General features: G+C 42.7%; 1 protein-coding gene across 1 annotated transcript; it reads right to left on the reverse strand.

The window, feature by feature from the left end:
* Nucleotides 1-2,237: 2,237 nt before the first annotated feature.
* On the reverse strand, nt 2,238-5,445 carry LOC147479628 (3-dehydrosphinganine reductase TSC10A-like). The gene is made up of 4 exons (XM_086578336.1): nt 4,857-5,445; nt 4,074-4,221; nt 3,469-3,759; nt 2,238-2,677 (listed from the first exon to the last, which is right to left on the reverse strand). Exons 1-4 carry the CDS (start codon nt 5,385-5,387, stop codon nt 2,670-2,672), a joined length of 978 nt encoding a protein of 325 aa, XP_086434462.1. The 5' UTR covers nt 5,388-5,445; the 3' UTR covers nt 2,238-2,669.
* Nucleotides 5,446-19,193: the final 13,748 nt, after the last annotated feature.

Raw genomic sequence — 19,193 nt, forward strand, 5'->3', positions numbered from 1 at the left:
ACTCCAAAACACCCACCAACTTCAACTCTACTTTATGGTAAGACAACAACTAAAGCTCAAACATTTTTTTTGTTTTCTACTTTTTTCCCTACTTGTAAGCCTACTACTACTGCTACTACTAGTAAGTTTAAAATGAGCATGCCCAAAGGGCCGAAAAGATGGTTGGTTTGTGCTATTGTTGGTTCTGGAATTTTGATTACTACTGTATATTATCGTGGCATCGAAACTGTTCCGTATACAAATCGTAAGCATTTCGTTATTTGCTCGCCTATGATGGAGAAAAGGTTAGGAGATTTTGCACTGCAAGGACTTAAGGATAAATACAAGGGGAAAATTTTAGATAAAACACATCCTCAAAGCATAAGAGCTAAGTTGATATTAGAGAATGTTTTGGAAGGCTTAGAAAGAGGGGTAAAGCTTGGTCTGAGTTCGGGATTTGAACATGGAAAGGAAATGAGCTTTTCCATATGGAAATAAAATTATTGAAATGGAAAAGGTTTTGTGTTTAACTTTACTCCCAGAAATTTTTGTGGAAAAGAAAAGGAAATAAATAGATAGGACTTTATAGTAGTTTTAGCTAGATGAGATCCACATTTTATTTTTTAACTTTTCCATTCTATTCCATTCCATTCCATAGTGGACCACCCATTTTATTTTTTTTCCTTTCCATGAGTTAAAATTTAACAAACACACCCTTAAGTTGCTATGATTGGGACATAGTAGTGCTAGATGAGATCCACATTTATGCTTTTGGTGTCCCAGGCGGAAAGTTTTTTATTTGTAGAGTGCTTGAAAGGTTTAGAAATGATGGTGAAGTGGCAATGGTCATTGCACATGAAGTAGCTCGACATTCCACTGAATACCCAATAAATTACCATATGAGGGAATTGGAAGCCGACTATATTGGGTTACTATTGATGGCTTCGGCTGGATATGATCCTCGAATTGCACCAAAAGTGTGGAGGAATTTGGATTGGTGGTGTGAGTTGGAGAGGAAGTTGGAGAGGTGGTTATCTCTTGAGTCGCCAAAGGAAGATCAATTCTCCTCCCATCCATCTCATAAGGAAAGAGCAATCTTCTTGGAGCAAGCTCATGTCATGGAACAAGCACTAGCCATATACAAGGAAGTAGGAGCACGCCATCAAGAATCCTGGTCGGAATATTTTCACAAGTTATTTTTCGCATAGAAAACTTCCAAAATTCTTACTATTATATTTTCGACTAAGATGGGGAATTGAATAGGAAAGTTTGTAATGAACTGAAAAAGAATGTGGATCTGGGATATTATTTTTCTGAAAATCATCCAAAAAGTTGTAAGGATGAGGTTGATAGGACAATGTAATGATGTATAGTTTTAAGTTTACAAAGAGGGGTAAATGAGAGTCAAGTTATGGTTACTGGTTAGTTGGAAACTTGGAAATTAAGCGTTTATAGTGCTTTGAGTTTAAGTAGTTAAGCGTGCTATCAATGATTTCTGCCTCCTTGATGGTGAAGATTGTGGCTTTCACAAGACTACTACAATTATTCAGGTGGGACAACGATTGTTATGATGATTGTGTCAAAACAATTCAGGAAACTAATGCCGAAGACTGGAAGCTGATAACAATCTGATTCTGCATGTCACATAGTAAAATTTTAGGGTAAAGGGATACTTTCTTGCATTATGATATTTATATTTAGATATAGATTTTTTGACGTGAAGTACTCTGTTATAGTGTTATGGTCGATCTTTGTAATCAGCATGTTAAGTCTGTTATTCTAGATTTTAGCTTTTGTTACTCAAACTGGTGCCTACCTATAGAACATGGCTTTTCCAAAGCAGTCAAGTGAGAAAATTTGCTGAACCTTCTTGAAGGCATCTGTTCCGTATTGGAGCATATGCTACTTCGGACAGGGTTTAATGATGCAGTTGCGTCTACAGATCAAGTGACTGTAAATATTAAAGCATCATTCTGGCATTTGGTTTTCAATAGTTGTATTTGCTCATTGTTAGCTCGTGTCTTGTTAGGTTATGTGACTGTACTTTGCTCTGTGGACAAAAAACATCTTTTTACTCGTAACAGGAGATTAGTATGACTTTGACAGTGTCTTCAGTCTTGCGCAAGATGCAAAGCTAATTGGGAGAACACAGTGGGGACGAGGTGAGTGTGCTACACATTCACCAATTAAAACAATGGAGTTTTTGTACTGAGGAAGACGTTAACGAAAGACATACCAGAGTCACATACAAGAGCAAGGAGATCAAACTTAAATTTGCATTACGAAACAGGAGTAGTTCAATGCAAATGGAGTTCCACATGTTTCTAAATAAAAAAAGGATATCGCATTCGTTAAAAACGAAAACAAAATACAAAAAAATGTGGTAGTTATTAATCCACTAACTACGGTGTTATCCACTAACTACGGTGTTACAATGGCACTCTTTGCAGATTCTGCTTCAAGATTCAGTTCAACAGCTCGTACAAGGAAATTGAAGTTGGTGATGTAAGTGATTCAGTATCTTGAAAAACCCATACTGACAGAGACAGGAGAAAGAACTAATGACGAACAGAGGCTGTCTTGCATTGGTTCCCAAGATTGCTTGATGAGATTGTCATGGACCGCACTGATTTACTGACACATTAGCCACCATACACAGATGAATGCGTACCCACATCAAGCTCTGTAGCTTAGGTCCCTACAATTAAACAAATGATCAATGGGTTGTTCCAATAAGAAATCTTCGATCCCTTTGCAGAAGAAAACTAATTAGATAAAGAAAACAAACTAGGGTGGATAGACACTCCGTTTGGTATCTTTTGTCTTTCAATAGGAGTTTTGATAAGCCAGGCGAAGTTAAAGTGTTTGGACAATCAATGTAGTTGTTTTGCTGATTTGATTTCTTTGTAATGTGAGTTATGTGAACAAAAACTTTCTTATTGATTAATAATGTTATATATTCTGGTTTTACCAACGTAAAGGGAGTAAAAGAAAACAAAATTAAACACGAGACTGATAAATACAAATTAAAAAGCGTCTATGAAGGATCGAGTATCAATAATTGAAATCCTATCATGTGATACAGATATGTTTAAAAAACTTTAAACCGCATTGAACTATCCAGTATTATTGGTCAGTGTACCATATAAATCCAGAAGACCACACCATTATGGACATTGAACAGTGTGCATGGACAAACTTGCATCTAGAAGAGTAGCAAAGCTCAGATTTCAGACTATATTACTATTTTTGAGCACATTAGAATTATATGCACCATATACTTTGTCTTCCATAGTGGATATCAATTTTACAAAATTTTAAAAAGGTCGACTTATAGCTCCACACGTAATTATTTACCAATGATACAGGGTTTTAAAATGTCAAGGATTAATCAGCTTCATCTCTAGTAAATGCTAAAAAAATGTTTACCGATGAAAAGAAATGTCACTCATATGATGAAAGGTTTCATTCTACTTCCAGAAAACATACCATCGTTTTGTGCTCTCCAATTTGCTATAATTCCATACCAATTCCATTGGAAGAACAGACCTGCGATACGTAAAACACCAGCTGCAAGCACCTCAACAAATGCCATCAGAGAAGATCTCTGGGGTGACAAACCAGCGGTTGCTATTGACAGCAAGAGTCCCTCAAAATTGCAAGGCACAATAAAGGTTCCAGATTTTATGCCATTTAGAGCTTTCTGGGCAACTGCATCAGCCGTCATTGCCCCAGAAGAGGCTGCAATGATACTCGTGAGCTCTGGTCTTTTCTTATTTTCTGCAATAAGTACATTTTAGAAATGAGTTACCAGCAAACTATATTTGAACCAGTATCCAAGCAGATCATGAAATGGCAAACTCTAGTAAGACTGCCTAGCGTCAAATTCATTTTATAATAATCTAGGGCAAGCCGCAAGTGCACAGAACGTACCACAATACCAGTCTTACACTCTGGGTGGGAGTTATAAATCCTATTTATGCCTATTTTAAATATTAATTAAACAAACTACATATACCAAGATCAAAAGTATTCACCAAAGTAAATCAACTTCTGAAGAATATGGCAAGCAGGCTGGATAGGAAGACACAAACCTTCAACTAAACCAGGAGTGTCGGTATCTGGGGGGAATATGAGTGAAACATGGATGTCTTCTGAAATAACTTCCTGCTGCAGTGCCTCCCCCAGCCCGCGAAGGCCAAATTTACTAGCTGAGTAAGCTGTGTAACCATAAATACCCACCTATGTAGAAAAAAGGGGGAAAAAAATCACATTATTCGAGATAGAGCAACTGTTGCATTGGACGCCAACGCAGAAAAAATATGTGAATTGTTAAAAGCAGTAAGGAAATTAAATATATTATTCCCAGACATGAAAATAAAATGATTCGCGTCAACCTCACCAAATCGGTGACTACAAGTACAGATTTCTCTGTCGTCCTTAATGATGTATAAAATGGTTACCTCGTAATAGGGAATTTCATCAAACATACAATCTCATGAAAAAAATGAGGAATATATGCCGGCTCAGAAGAAATTCAGTTCCATGAAATACATCTCAAAACTCAACCAGAAACTTTTTTAACAGTGTCTCTTATCCTAGAAAATGCAAGAGAAACTTTTGCACTACTAATGAGGCCACACTAATACTTACAGTAAAGCTCATGAAGAAGCTACTGTACAAAACAATCTGAATTACTTCTAAATTCTAACAAGTATGTAGATTCCCTATCAGCGAGTCAATCTTATAGCTAAAGCGACAACATACATATGCAAGACATGAAAATATACAGTCTTTGTTTCAACCAATAAATAAATAAATGACAAACAACTACTTCCAAATCACAAAAAACACAAACATATGAAAAACATATATACCTGCCCGGCTTGCGACGACATAAGAGCAATAGCACCAGGACCTCTATCTTTCCTCTTAACCATCCCAGGCAAAGCAGCTTTAATCAAATGAAAACAGCCCATGAGATTAACATCCAACATAAACCCAACTGTCTCTAAATCCTGCTCCCTCAACTCCCCAGGTATAAAAACACCTTGGTTACATATCAACACATCAATAGGCCCAGCTTGATTTACAGCATTTTTAACAGCATCATAATCACGTACATCAGCACTAAATGTATTAACCTCAATACCAGTTGATAAACGGATGGTGTTCTTAGCTTCTTCTAGTTTATCTGGATCACGTGCAAGGATTGAGACTTTGGCTCCTTGGGAGGCGGATTGTTGGGCTAGTGCTAAGCCTATTCCACTTGATCCACCTGTTATGAATACGTGTTTGTTTTTTATTTGGATTTTTGTTGGTTTGGGGCGGATTAGGAAGTTGAGGAGATGGTATACAAGAATGGGTGAGAAGAGGAGAAGGAGGTACAGAGAGTTTAAGGCTTCCATTGATATTGACCAACAGAGAAGAGAGAGTTTTTTCTTTTCTTTTCTTTTCTTTTTGGTAGTTTCAAACTTTCGATTTTCGAAATTTCGATATATACCAACAATGCATTGACTAGACAAGTGCCGGCTCATTCCATAATAAATGATTAAATGGTTAGGGCTAACATGCTTTGGCTATTTGTTTATGGGTCCTATTACTGACGGACCTCGATTTTGCCCAAAATTTAATATTCGGTTAATTGTATTAGTTTGAAAAAATCTAAAAAAAATTATTATTATAAGATATATTGGTTTTGAATTCGAAACCCCAAACTTAAACGAGCGGCCAGTCCAAACTATTTAAAATATCGGGCCAAATATTTGGGGCGGTCGTTGGACAAGTAATAACGGTGGCTGCCAATTTGGGACTTAGTCAAACGATCCGCCACACCGGGTCAAGAGCCTAAAACACGTAACTATATATATTTTTTGAAAGTTCAAATCCCAAAAGTCAACGTTTTACTAAATTATAACGGTGTGACCATATCGTTTATATTAGTCCAAAAGTTTTATATCGGAAATGGGATTTTTCTAAGTCCAAAAAAGGTTCAATATTTTTGGATATATGTCAACGAATATCGTTTTGGACTCGATCGCATCGGTGTGGTCATGTCGTTATTTTGAACTTTGAAAAAAAATTCAAAGTTTTGTTTTTGGATATAACCGTGTGTGCCGGGTTTTAAGTTTGGGGTTTGAATTCAAATTTTTTTGGACCAATGGCATACTTGTAATAATTGTTTTTTTTATTTTGAAACTAATGACAAACTTGAATTATTTTTTGGTGAAAAACACAAATTTGATCCGAAATAATCACCTTGTTTATTATGAGAGTGTGTTTGGCAACGGGGTTGGCTATTTATTTATTTATTATAAGAGTGTGTTGCAACTGGAAATTGAATGGAATTGGAAACTATTGGAATGAAATCTACTATAATAGAATTTGATTCCAATTCTAACTTACAAAATGTGTGTTTGGCAAACGTTAAGAAATCATTGGAATTCAATTTCTACTTAAATTAATGTGTTTGGTTACCCTATAGAATCCTCTAACAAATTCCAACTTTTAGTTTATTTCATTTTATTTTATTTTTTCCCTATTTTCATATTAGAAATAAGAAACCGATTCCCATAATAGTCTAGGATTTCTTTGGATGTCCATGCCTCCAAACAGGCCAAAAGTGAGTGGTCCACCAAATATTCTAGTTAATTACACTCTTCAAGTCCAATTCCTGATAAACAAATACACCCTAACAGTTCACGGAGTACATTGCTGATGAAGTAAGTCGGGTGGAATCATCATGTTCGTATGGCAGGTAGTTTATATATATTAGAATATAATTTCTGCAACAAGAACAAACTATGAATTATAAAAAAGGCTAGCTGAGGCACGAATCGAAACACTTTCTATGCAGACAAAGCACGTCAACCTCCAGGATACAACAGCCAATTATACTCTCATTTGTTTACTGCAGATAAACCAAAGAAGAAAAGAAAAAACCACGATACTGATCTTATGATTGTCCAAAACGTAAGTTAGAAAGTAGTTTTTCGCTCATACTATAGGCTGCTGGTGGAGGAGTTTTTATAGAGAAAAAACGTGGAGCACTTAGTAGATCCGAATTGTAGGGAACTGGTCCAGTTTCTCGATAAGGATTGGATTCTACAAGTCCATCACGTTTCTGTTTCCCAATCCATATCCAATTCTGTTTCCAAACTTATCTAGAAACAGTTTAAGGAAAATGGTTTACCAAAAAGAAGATAAAGAATCAAAGAGAGCCCAAGTCTCAAGCCACAAGGCCAGTCCAATTCGGTCAAAATCAGCATAACCATGTGATTATACCAAAGGATAAAGGATTATACCATGTGATTGCAAGAAAAGGTCAAAATCAGCAGAACCATATTCAGTATCTCTATCACTTCGAATTACTTTAATGTTCTTGTCATGCTAATTTTGAATCTCAAGTATATAAGCTTTAAAAGCATCAAAAGTATCACTTTTATTCTTCAGCAAATAAACATATGCAAACTTCGAGCAATCATCAATAAAAGTAATAAAATATATTTTGCCACCTCTAGTCAGAACTCCTTCAAGCTCACAAATATTAGTATGTACCAAGTCTAGCAGACTTGTACTTCTCTCAACTGATTTGTCAAGCTTCTTTGTGATTTTCGTTTTAGTGCAAGATTCACAGTGTGCAAAATCATCATTCAAGTTAGGAATTAAACCAAGGATGCTCATGTTCTTAACATACTTCCTATTAATATGACATAATCTACTCTGCCAAACATTAACTGAACAAGAAATCATGTACGCAGAAGTAGAAGTTTTATTCAAATCAGCAACATTCAACTGAAACATCCCATTACATGCATAGCCCTTACCAACAAAAACCCCAGACTTAGTGATCACATACTAATCACTACCTATAACTTGCTGAAAACCAGCCTTGTTCAAAATAAAACCAGAAACCAAATTCTTCCTAATCTCAGGAGTATGAAGCACATCCTTTAACAACAATTTCTTCCCATAAATGAACTGTAGCTCAATATCACCAGTACCCAGAACCTTGGTCGTATGATCATCACCAAGTAGAACTTCCTGATTCGTAGTTGTGGTATAACTCTTGAACCAGTTCCTATTATAGCAAACGTGCCTAGAAGCACCAGTATCAGCCCACCACCCCTCACAAACATTAACAGAATTGACCTCAGTTATCATAGCAACAAAAGGTTCATCAGTAACATTAGTCTCATTGACTTTACGAAACTTACAGTTCCTAGCATAATGCCTCTTCTTCTTGCAAGTATAACAGACAACTTCTGACATGTCAAAGGGTGGTTTCTGATTCATATGCACCTGATTATGGTTTTGATTTTGTAGAGCTTTTTTGTTAACAGGTTTGTTCTTCATGGCTTTCTTATTAGGTTTCAAACTAGATTTAGTCTTACTGGTTTGTTGATTTACCACATTAACTTTAGCCTTAGCAGATGACATGGCAACTTCCTAATTAAGGTCTTGTTTTTGTGATTCTTCTTCTATCCGGAGTCTCATAATAAGACTCTCCATTGAAAACTCCTTAGACTTATGCCTTAGTATGTTCCTGGAATCCTTCCAAGAAGGAGGAAGCTTATCAATGACAACAACAACCTGAAATTATCCGTCAATTTTCATCCCTTCTGAAAGTATCTCATGAACAATAATCTGTAGGTCATGGCATTGAGACACAATAGATTTGTCATCTACCATCTGAAACTTAAGATAACAACTTACAGCGTATTTTTTGGAGCCAGCTTCCTCAGTATCATACTTATTTTGTAAGGCTTCCCAAACATCAGAAGCAAATGGAAGTTCATAGTATAAGTCGTATAGATCATCAGCAAGCGAGTTCAGGATGTAATTTTTACACTTGAAATCAACAGCGATCCACTTATCAACATCAACAAATAGCATAGGTTCCAGCAGGACATCTTCATTAGGAATCGGTTCAGTTATAACGATTTCCACTTTCACTAGGATTAGATAGAACATCATCTTCACCTTCCACTGCTTAAAGTGCTCACCAACAAATTTGAACGGTCGATTATGGCTATTGTCGTTGTGGGACCTGGACTGGTTACCTTATTCATGTTCCATTGTCAAACAACCTTAAAATTATTGGAATATAATTTTTGCAATAAGAACAAACTGTGAATTATAAAGAAAGCTGGCTAAGGCACAAATCGAAACGCTTTCTTTAAGGTTGTTTCGCGTCTGTTCCTCTTTATGCAAACAAAACGCGTCAACCTCCAGGATACAACAGCCAGTTATACTCTTCTTTGTATACTGCAGATAAACCAAAGAAGAAAAAGAAAAACCACGATATTGATCTTATGATTGCCCAAAACGTAGGTTAGAAAGTAGTTTTTTCGCTCATACTATAGGCTGCTGGTGGAGGAGTTTTTATAGAGAAAAAACGTGGAGCACTTAGGAACTGCTCAAGTTTCCCGATAAGGATTAGATTCTACAAACAAGTCCATCACGTTAAACATAAATGATCAAAGAGAGCCCAAGTATCGGAAACATAAATGATCAAAGAGAGCCCAAGCCTTTGTGCGTGTGTGGCTTTGTGTGAGTCTTCCCTCCTAATCCAAAAACTTTTGTATCTTAAGGGCACGCCCTTAGTATGGGACTTTCACTTATAAACACTACACAATAGTGCTTCCTCTCCAATGTGGGACTAAAGTTCTCTACTTAAACAACTATCCACAAAAAGGTCAAAGTATCAAACCGCCACAAAATCACTCCAAACATAACCACTTGTGTTATCGAAAATAACTCAACAATATATGACGTGCTTGTGTTAGTGTTAGTGATAGTCACACTAATTACATGTTCGTCATGTGGTTAATTTGTGTGCATTTTCTTTTGCCTTAGTTTGTTTAGCATTTCTCGTCCCCTCGAAATTTGGGAATGAAGCTATTGGGGCATTATGCCTCTTGCTAATTCTATGCATTACATGGTGTAAGCGTAATAACTTGGGGTTCGCAAATGAGCCCATTCGGTTAATGATTAGTTGGATTTCAAAACATTAAGGGCATCCCGTTTGATTCTCTAGCAAGATTTTTGGTACCATGTACGAGTTACTTCCCATATTATTGAATGATTTTATCGTTTTAACAACATACCGGGCAATGATGGATTTACCCAATTGGTTACCAACTATAAAGAAACATTGCCGCAAACGAAAAAGAAGAAACAAAGATCAGTTTAATGACAACTAACATGAACTTCCCATTTAGGAGGTCAGTAAAGGAGCGTTTTAGCTTTCTCCTGATTACTCTAGAGGAGAACGAGATGGGTTTGGAATTTGGATGGGACCGAGGTCGCCGGTGGAGCTTAACTGCCCTCACGTATCTTCTCTCGTTTTTCCTTTTTGGGGGAGAGAAGAATCAGGTCCGCGTAGTTCCGATAGATGGTATTTATAGGATTCTCGGGGTGGAGATCCTTCGTCATTAACACCCTTTGTGTACAAATGTAGGGTAGAGATCGTGAATGAGTCTTTGGAGTGGTTTTGGTGTGAGTCATACTCGATTGGGAGTTGGCGCGGTAGTCCCTATTTCCTATGGGAAATGCAAATAAGATTTTGGCAATGATTACATCCGGTGGGGCGTTACGTCTCGGCCAAGTGTTCGTGCTTGAAGTATCTTCATTAAGTACCACCTACTTGTAAGGAGTCGCCAAAGATCGGTCTTGGAGGTCGATCGTTGAGGTCGCTTTGTGCTTCGGTTCGCAAAAACACACCTACTTGTAAGGAGTTGCTCACAGTCGGTCTTGGAGGTCGATCGCGTTGAGGTCGCCAGGTGTTTAAATGCGCAATGTTCCTTAGTGGGGATATTGCTCCCCTACACAGCCCCCTCTCAGTAGAATGGCTGGGTTCATGCAGGCGATCTGCTGAGAGAAGACGCAACACTTGGGTGAAGCATGAGCGAGCTATGGAGATCGTTCTGTTTGGGATGCCGCTGAGTTGGAAACTGGCGGGAAAGAAATTTTTGCGTGTTGCTGGCACGTGACAGAATCATAGCAGTTGGAAAGGAATCGTGTCGCCGCGGTATTCGGAGGTCAAGGAAAAGACGGTTCCTTGGACACGTGTGTGGGCTATATCATGGCCGTAATCATAACTTCTTGGGACGAACGGTTTGTGCAAAATCAAAATTGAGGCAACCAAAAAGGCATTTCCAGGTTTCTTCTTCCGCAAAAAACGCAAGCGAGGGCTTTGCAGGTGAGTGCTTCTGTTGCTGTTTGCTTTTCATTTTCGCTTTGCTTTCTTCTCGTTCCAGTAGGGTTTATTAAGTTGGTAGGTCAGTGTTAGGTTATAGGGTTTAGGGTTTGGTGATTCGAGAATAAGGTGATATTACAATGTCGGATTCGGCGACACTCGTTCGGAAGAGGCGGGGAAGTTTCAATCGAGTTGTGGAGAGTATGAAGAAGAGGATGAGGATTCGTTGGCGGCGGTGATGATCGGATTGTAGTGGAAGAAGAAGTTAGGGTAGAGGAGGTTAATAGCCGATCACGGGTCAGAAGATGAGGTGGCTAAATGCGTGCGGTCGAGGAGGAATGACGCCAAAGACATGTGACCCCTAAGAGTTGTAAATGGTCGCCATTTCGTTTCCTCGAGCTCGAAAGCGGCGTATGGGATTAATGTTCGACACGGAAATATACGAACCTAGGTTGAGTGAAAATGTTCGTAGTGAGGGGTACAAGCCTCCGAATGGTGGAGTAATCATATGTGAAGGTCAGTTGAGAGCGTTCATGCAGCTACCGTTCTCGAAATTAGTTTGTGACTTCTTGAGCTATTGTGGGAAGTCTCCATGTCAGTTCGTTGGCAACACCTGGCGACTATTCAGGGTGTTCAATCTGTTAAATGCGAGTGGGGAATTCCACATAGGTGTGTCGACATAATAGAGCATTACGTAATGAGGCGGTCCGGTAATCCGAACTTTAGCTTGCAAACCATGCCGCCAGCGTTATAGCGTGCTTGATGGTGTAAGCAATGAGGCTGGGCGAGGAGGCTGTTGTTGCTAGTGGGCAACTACTTGTGCCGGTGGATGTAGGTTCGCGAACTAGGATGTGTAGTCTAGCGGTGGGTAGGATTGGCTTCCCTCTTGTTGTGTTAGTGGGTGAGCCACTTGCTCCTCTAACTTGGTTCATCTCTTTGTTTTGTTTTTGCGAGATATTCACATGCGGACTCGAACCGATCGTGGGGAGATAGAAAGGTTCGCGCGGTTGAGTCGGGAACAAAAGCGAGCTAAAACTTCCGGAGTTTGCTCATTTCTTTGAGGAAAAAGGAGGTGCTGCGATCCGGAGAAGAGGAAGGTGCAAAAGGAGCGAGCTCTAAGTCGGACGGCGAAGGGTGATGGAGAAGCGTCAAGTGATCGATAACACGGGAGGACCGAGGCGCCGGGGCGCCTCGGCGGCGTCTGTTGTGGAGGCTCTGCGGGCTGGTAGCTCGAGCTTTTATCCCGGAGGGATCGACCATTGATGCTCCCGCGGAGTTGGAGATCAGTTTTATTTGCTCCTTCCGGGGGTAGGTCGGAGAAGAGGAGAGCTGAAGTGGCGAGCGAGGGAGCTCGAATGGCTAAAGTGATCGACATCGTTGGGGAGGGCTCGAGTGGAGGAGGTGGTGCTGGCGCGGTGGCGTCGAGTCGGGCGCGGCGTCTGGCGGAGTCATGGATTTGGCCACCTTCGGTGCGGGATCTAGTCCGCCTCGACAAGTACGGGAACCCAGTCCGGTGGTGAAAGCGAAGGCTCCCCGTAAGGCGAGTGGAAAAGCGGTTGTGAGTGGCGATGAGCTGGAGGCTCAATTTGTAATACTGGGACGAAAACACGGAGGCGTGGCTATAAAAGCGCACCGCGACCGCGGCTTCAGTCGAGTAAAAGGTTGCGCGGCTTTGTTCTTTGGAACAGTCGCCACGGATGGGAACCGCAAGGAACTTGATGAGAAGGGGCTAGCGGATACCATACGTCGGATGGAAATCGCGCAATGTCTGGTACGTAGAATTATCGTCCGTTAGTATAGCATGTTAACCTCTATTCGTTGCTTTGATCTGTTTGCGTGTGTGCCTTGTGGCGGCTTGTCGGTGGTTCCAAAGTTGAAAGAGATTGCGCAGATTATTTGAAACGGATAGGGAGTCTCTTTGAGGTTGGATCAAGAGCTGAAAACGCGCGGACGCGGCCAAGATGGAGCGTGATGAGCTCGAGGGTCTGCGGAAGGCACATGAAGCTCTGACTCTGTCGAAGATGCTGAAAGACACCGAAGCTGAAGATCTGAAGCAGAAGTTAGAAGGAGCGGAAGGTAACGTTCGTGCCGCCACTGTGGAAATTGGGAGGCTGAACGATTATACCCTGCACTGTAAGAAAATTGCTCAGGACGCTACTAAGGCGTACGACGATCTGGATGCTGACTACGGAGATCTGGAAATGGAGTACAAGGCTTTGAAGGAGGAACATGCACGCTGCACGTCCCGTACCACAGTGGAACAGGTACGAGGAGACGTCGGTGGGGCGATTGGGTCTTCCTTGATCATACCAGAAACCGTGGTGTCCGATGAACTGCTGTTACCTCGATCTTGTTGATGAGTTTAGAACCGGACGGGATATCGATCGGGTGGAGGGAAAGGCTGCCGAGGTTGATGAAGCGTTTGAACCCGGCGAATCGATCGTGGGGCCCATGGAGGCGAAATGAATTTATTTTTTTTGTTTCTTGTCGGCTTATATCTTTGTGATCTGATAGAACCGGGTTTCTGGGGTAACACAGGCGCTTCGTTTTCTTGTGTTGTTGTACTATACTCTTGAGCAAGCCGGGTACCTCGTGCTGATTCGGGGTAACCATGCGACGTTGGTATTTGTGTAGCCGGGTTGGATTTCCTGAGTAGTCTCAGCAACTCGGCTAAACAACGATCTGAATGAGAAAACTGGTAAACCAGGTCGTTCCTTGTTTTCATGCGGTGTTGGCTATTTGTTTTGCTTTGTGTGCTTGACTCGTTTGCTTGGTCATAGCTGAATGTGATTAGACTGCGCATAACAGAACGTGGTATGTGCGTTGCGGTGACCACTTGGCTGCTGATGACTGGTAAGCGTGGATGAACGTCCTGCTGTTGGGTTGTACCGCCGGAGGCGTTGTTCGATTGCGATTTATTCATCGCGGCAACCGAAGTGTTGCTTCCGCGTCGCGTGACACGTGTAGGGAGAAGCGAGGGTTCGGGGACATAATGATGGCGGGCGCAGATGGCGTTTACGCCTCAAGGCAATTATGAGGCTCGTAGGAAAAGACGTTTCCTAAGGAATATAAACGGTTCTTACATACCATCAAGGTATTTGGCCATCGTTGAGTCTGCGCTGCTCTCTTTCTTCTTCGCTCTAACCCTATCGCCGTGCTCTGCTCTTCTTGCTTCTTCACCAGGTACGTGATTCCTTCTTTGTAAATGTTATTCTGTTTGAGTAATACCTAGAGTAAGTGTTAACTGAAGCCGCCGTAACTTTGCTGCTAGGTTGGGATGGCTAGATGTCGTGCGTTTGTGAGAGAAACGTCGCCACTATCAATGGAGGAGATGGAGTTTGAGCCTCATGTTCATGGCGATCGGGGGAAGAGAAAGGTTGCAGAGGGAGAAGCGAAGGGTCATAAACGACCGAGGAGAGATAGTCGCTCTGCTGGCGGCATTGTATTCAGGTCGCCACAGCGAGTGGGTGAAACTACTGGTCGTTTGGTCGGTGAGCACAACGAGTTGGGGCAAGGTCGCCCAGTTACAGGTGAGAGTTCGGCCCCGCCATGTAAGGATGTGGGGAGCGAATTCTACTACCTGGGGAAGACGGGGAAGAAGCGGATGGTAAAACGCTCAGACTGTAGCTTCCACTCGGCTCCCATAGCGACTAGCGTTCTGAAGGGGATTGTGCTAGATGGTGATAAAGCAGAGGTTGAGGACGAGGACATGGGGACACTACTGGGGACGATGGATATGGCCGCTTGTTTGGTGAGTTCCTGATAGCTTAAGCTGTTGTACCGACTTTCAGTGGAGTTTGGTGGTCTAACTGTGTTCATGCAGTTTCTTGCAGGGTATGATAAGGCGAAAGATCCGCGGCAGCGTTCGAGACTAGTGGGAATCCGCCGCGGAGCCGGGTTGATCACGCGAGCTGCGTGGGGGGTGGACAAGAAGAAACTAGAAGTGATGTCCACCAAGTACCAGAACGTAACTGCTGAGAACGCTGTACTGGTGACGGATGTGACTGAGCTGGAAAGGGAATTGGCGGTTGTGACGGCTTATGCGAAGAAATGTCAGAAGGTGGCGCGAAAGGCGAAGAAGGCGTATACTGAAGCCTGTATCGCCTATGCCGCCTCGGGCGAAAAAGTATGACATTGTTGAGGTCACTCGACATCTTTACTTCGACTAGCGCAGCCCCGGAAGACAAGCATGTCATTACTGAAAATTGATAAGGTGATCATCATCTGACTCTGTCAGTCGTAAGTTGTGAGTATAGTCTACATTCCTCTCTCTTATACGAGAGCAAACAATAGAGCTGTGTTTTCAGGCTTGCCTGAGCAGTTCGCCTTTTTGTTCGGAGGACTGGTTTCCACGAAAGTGGCAGTTCTATACTTTGTTTATTTTGCATGAGACGCCGATCTGGATTTTCTGGGTAATCCCAGCAGATCGGTGGGCATATCTATTGCAATGCTTGATCGAATATTGTTATTGCTTGTGTTTCACATGCATGTTATGTGTTCTGTGTATGATGCATGTAGCTTGCGATAGCTGAGTGTTTGCTCGTGGAGAGCGTTCTCGTTTTAGTCGATCCTAGAAATATAGGTCCTCGACGTTACAAGAATTGGAGAGGCTAAGTCGCTGTGAGCTCCCGAGAAATATAGGTCGCTCGCGGCCGGTAGGCGTTCGCTTTAGTCGATCCTAGAAATATAGGTCCTCGACGCGTTACAAAATTGGAGAGGCTAAGTAGCCCGCTGAGCTCGATCCTAGAAAGGTCCTTGCCGTTACAAACCGAGAGCGCTCTCGCTTTTAGTCGATCCTAGAAATATAGGTCCTCGACGTTACAAGAATTGGAGAGGCTAAGCTAGCACAGTCGAGCTCTCCGAGAGCTGCTTTCGCGTTCTCGTTTTAGTCGATCCTAGAAATATAGGTCCTCGACGTTACAAGAATTGGAGAGGCTAAGAAATATAGGTCCGCTGTGAGCCGCGAGAGCTCCCCGGTAGCCGCCTCGATCCCGAGAGGCGTTCGTTTTTAGTCGATCCTAGAAATATAGGTCCTCGACGTTACAAGAATTGGAGAGGCTAAGTAGCCTGTGAGCTCCTGAGAGCTGTACCAATACAACTAACTGGAGTAGATAGTATCAGTCAGCACAAAAACTTGTCTTACATTAATGAAAACAAAAGATTTACAACATGAATGGCGCTACTGATAAATTTTTTTCAGTAGATAAGTATTCCAAGGTCGAGGCAACATCTTCCCCTCTTGGGTTCTTATCCAGTATGCTCCATTGCCAACGACGCGTTCCACGATGTAGGGGCCTTCCCATGTGGGGGCTAACTTGGAATCGTCCTGCGTCTTTTTGAGCACTAGGTCGCCAGGTTGAAAAAACCTAGGATGAACTCGCTTATTGTAGGAGTTCTTGAGTTTGTTTGGTAAGATCGACTCGGCGGCGACTAAGTCTCGCTTTTCTTCCAACAGTCGCCGTCTGATAACACGGAGTCGTTATACCCTGACTCAACAAGTTCGATCGAAGTTGTAGTGACGGTCATTTCGGTGGGAATTACGGCTTACGTGCCATAACATAAGGAGAATGGCGATTCGCCCGTCTTTGGAAGCGGTAGTGCGGTGAGCCCATAAAATGTTTTCAACCGGTTTGGCCATTGGCTCTTATTCTTTTCAATCTTTTTCTTCAAATTTTCCAAGATTGCTTTGTTATCGGCTTCGCTTGGCGTTACTCACGGCGCATCTTGGGTAGAGAACGCATGAATGATCTTCCACTTGGCTAGGAACTCTTTAACCTGCTTCGCCTTTGAATTGAGGCCCGTTGTCCATTACTAGTGTATGTGGTAAACCAAATCTGGTGATAATGTGAGTCCAGATGAAGTTTCGGACATGGGACTCTTTGACGTGGGCGAGAGGAATGGCCTCGACCCACTTGGTGAAGTAGTCGGTGGCAGCTAGGACAAAGCGGAAGCCAGTACTCTTCTGTGGAATGAATGGTCCCATGATGTCCATGCCCCACATGTGAAATGGCCCGCGGGCTCGCTATCTTGTCGGTTCGCGAAAGCGGGTTGGATGATATTGTGGCCGAACGTTTGGCATTTGAGACATTTGAGGACGTATGCTTTAGCATCGATCTGCATCCGGGGCCAGAAATATCCTTGAGAGATGGCCTTGTGGGCTAATGGCGCCGGCCGGCGTGATTTCCACATTACGCCCGTGGGATTTCGGCAAAATCAATCGACCACGCTGCGGGGTAATGCATCGTAAGTGTGGGCCACCAGCTGATTTCCTGAATAGCTTGTTTTGGACTAAACAATAACGCCGAGCTTGATAAGAGACCTGCCTGGCCTTGGTACGCTCCTCGGGGGCGTCGCGTCTTGATATAATCAATGATGGGTCGCATCCATGTTTGGCTCAACCGACCGGCGGAGAGGAAATAGGTCGCTTTATCATCAAGGTATGGTCGACTTGGTATGCGAGTCGGTCGGCGACTTCTATGAGAACTTGTCGGGAACGCAGCTTCGAGTCCAGGTAGCCAAATAAGCTAAACCGTCTGCATGCGTGGCGGTTCTCCTCACGCAAGAAATGATGTATGTGTACCGCTTAAAGAAGGCAATAACCGATGAACGACACGAAGATACTTGGAAAGGTTACCTTGGGGTAGTGTACTCTTTTGCAACCCGGCCGACCACGATTCGCGAAGTCACTAAAGACTTGGAGCTCTTCGACACCGGAAGCGGCATATCCGTAGTCCCCTAATTAAACCAGATTCCGCTTCATTGTTGGATGTTGCAAAATCAATGCGGATCGACTTTTCAATCATATTTCCGTCGGGAAACTAAGACGACTCGATGCCGCTTCCACCGAGATTACTCGAACCATCCACAAAGAGAGACCAATGCGATTTGACTCCGTTTTTTGTGTCGGGAGCTCGGTTTCTTGTTCCCGGTTAGGGTCCTCGACCGAAAATCTGCTAGGAAATCGGCGACGACGACCTTTCCGAAAGTCGCGGGGGCGAACTCTATGTGGTGTTCTCCGAAGTTCTTCGCCCAAACCGCCATTCGAGTAGTCTTGTTTTCTTTGTGAAGGACTTTCTTCAATGGAAGGTCGGTAAGAACTTTAATTTGATGTGCTTGAAAGTACGGCCCCAACTTCCGTCGCGGAATACAACAAAGCGAAGTAATGGCTCGTTCCGGGAAGGAATAATTCTTTTCGGCGCGTAAAGTGTCTTACTTGTGAAGTAGATCGGCTTCTCTGAATTGTTCTCCTCTTTAAAGAGAACTGAGCTGATGGCGAAGTCGGAAATGGCCAGATAAAGCCCCAGTGTCTCTCCATATACTGGTTTGGCTAAGACGGGAGGCGTGGTGAGATACTCTTTGAGAGTAGCGAATGCATGATGACATTGATCGCTCCATGAGAACGGCTCGCCTTTTTTGAGGAGCTGCAGGAACGGTCGACATTTATCTGAGGCCCTTGATATGAATCGGTTGAGCGCCGCGACCATTCCCGACAACTTCTGTATCTGTTTCTTTGTGCGTGGATCGGGCATATCTAAGAACGCTCGGATCTGGTCGGGATTTGCCTCGATCCGCGCTGCGACACCTGATACCCTAAAAACTTGGAGGACGCCCCAAAGAGGCATTTTTCGGGGTTCAACTTCATGCCCGTACGGCGTAGTCTGGAGAACGCTTGTTCTAAGTGGGTGAGGTGGATCGCCAGCTTTTTGCTTTTGACCACCATGTCGCCAATGTAGACCTCCATGGTGTCTCCTAACATGTCTTGGAACATATCCGCGACCGGCGTTGGTATGTCGCCTCCAGGCGTTCTTTAGACCGAATCGGAGGGCGTTGTAACAATAGATCCCTTGCTCCGTAATGAACGAAGTCTTCTCTTGATCTTCCTCGGCGAGTGGGATTTGGTTGTACCAATCGTATGCGATCCATAAAGGAGAGGAGTTCATGACCACAGGTTTGGTCGACCGGTTGGTCAATCACGAGGCAAAGGAAAGCTATCTTTAGGCGGCCCGATTGACAT

The sequence above is a fragment of the Coptis chinensis genome, chromosome 8 (assembly GCF_015680905.1).
Source record: "Coptis chinensis isolate HL-2020 chromosome 8, ASM1568090v1, whole genome shotgun sequence".
Classification (NCBI taxonomy): Eukaryota; Viridiplantae; Streptophyta; class Magnoliopsida; order Ranunculales; family Ranunculaceae; genus Coptis; species Coptis chinensis.

Coding starts and splice junctions, on each gene's coding strand:
- LOC147479628 (XM_086578336.1), bottom strand. CDS start 5,387: ATGGAAGCCTTAAACTCTCTGTACCTCCTTCTCCTCTTCTCACCCATT. Junction 4,222..4,856: donor TGTCGTCGCAAGCCGGGCAG/GTATATATGTTT, acceptor TTTTCTACATAG/GTGGGTATTTATGGTTACAC. Junction 3,760..4,073: donor CACTCCTGGTTTAGTTGAAG/GTTTGTGTCTTC, acceptor TACTTATTGCAG/AAAATAAGAAAAGACCAGAG.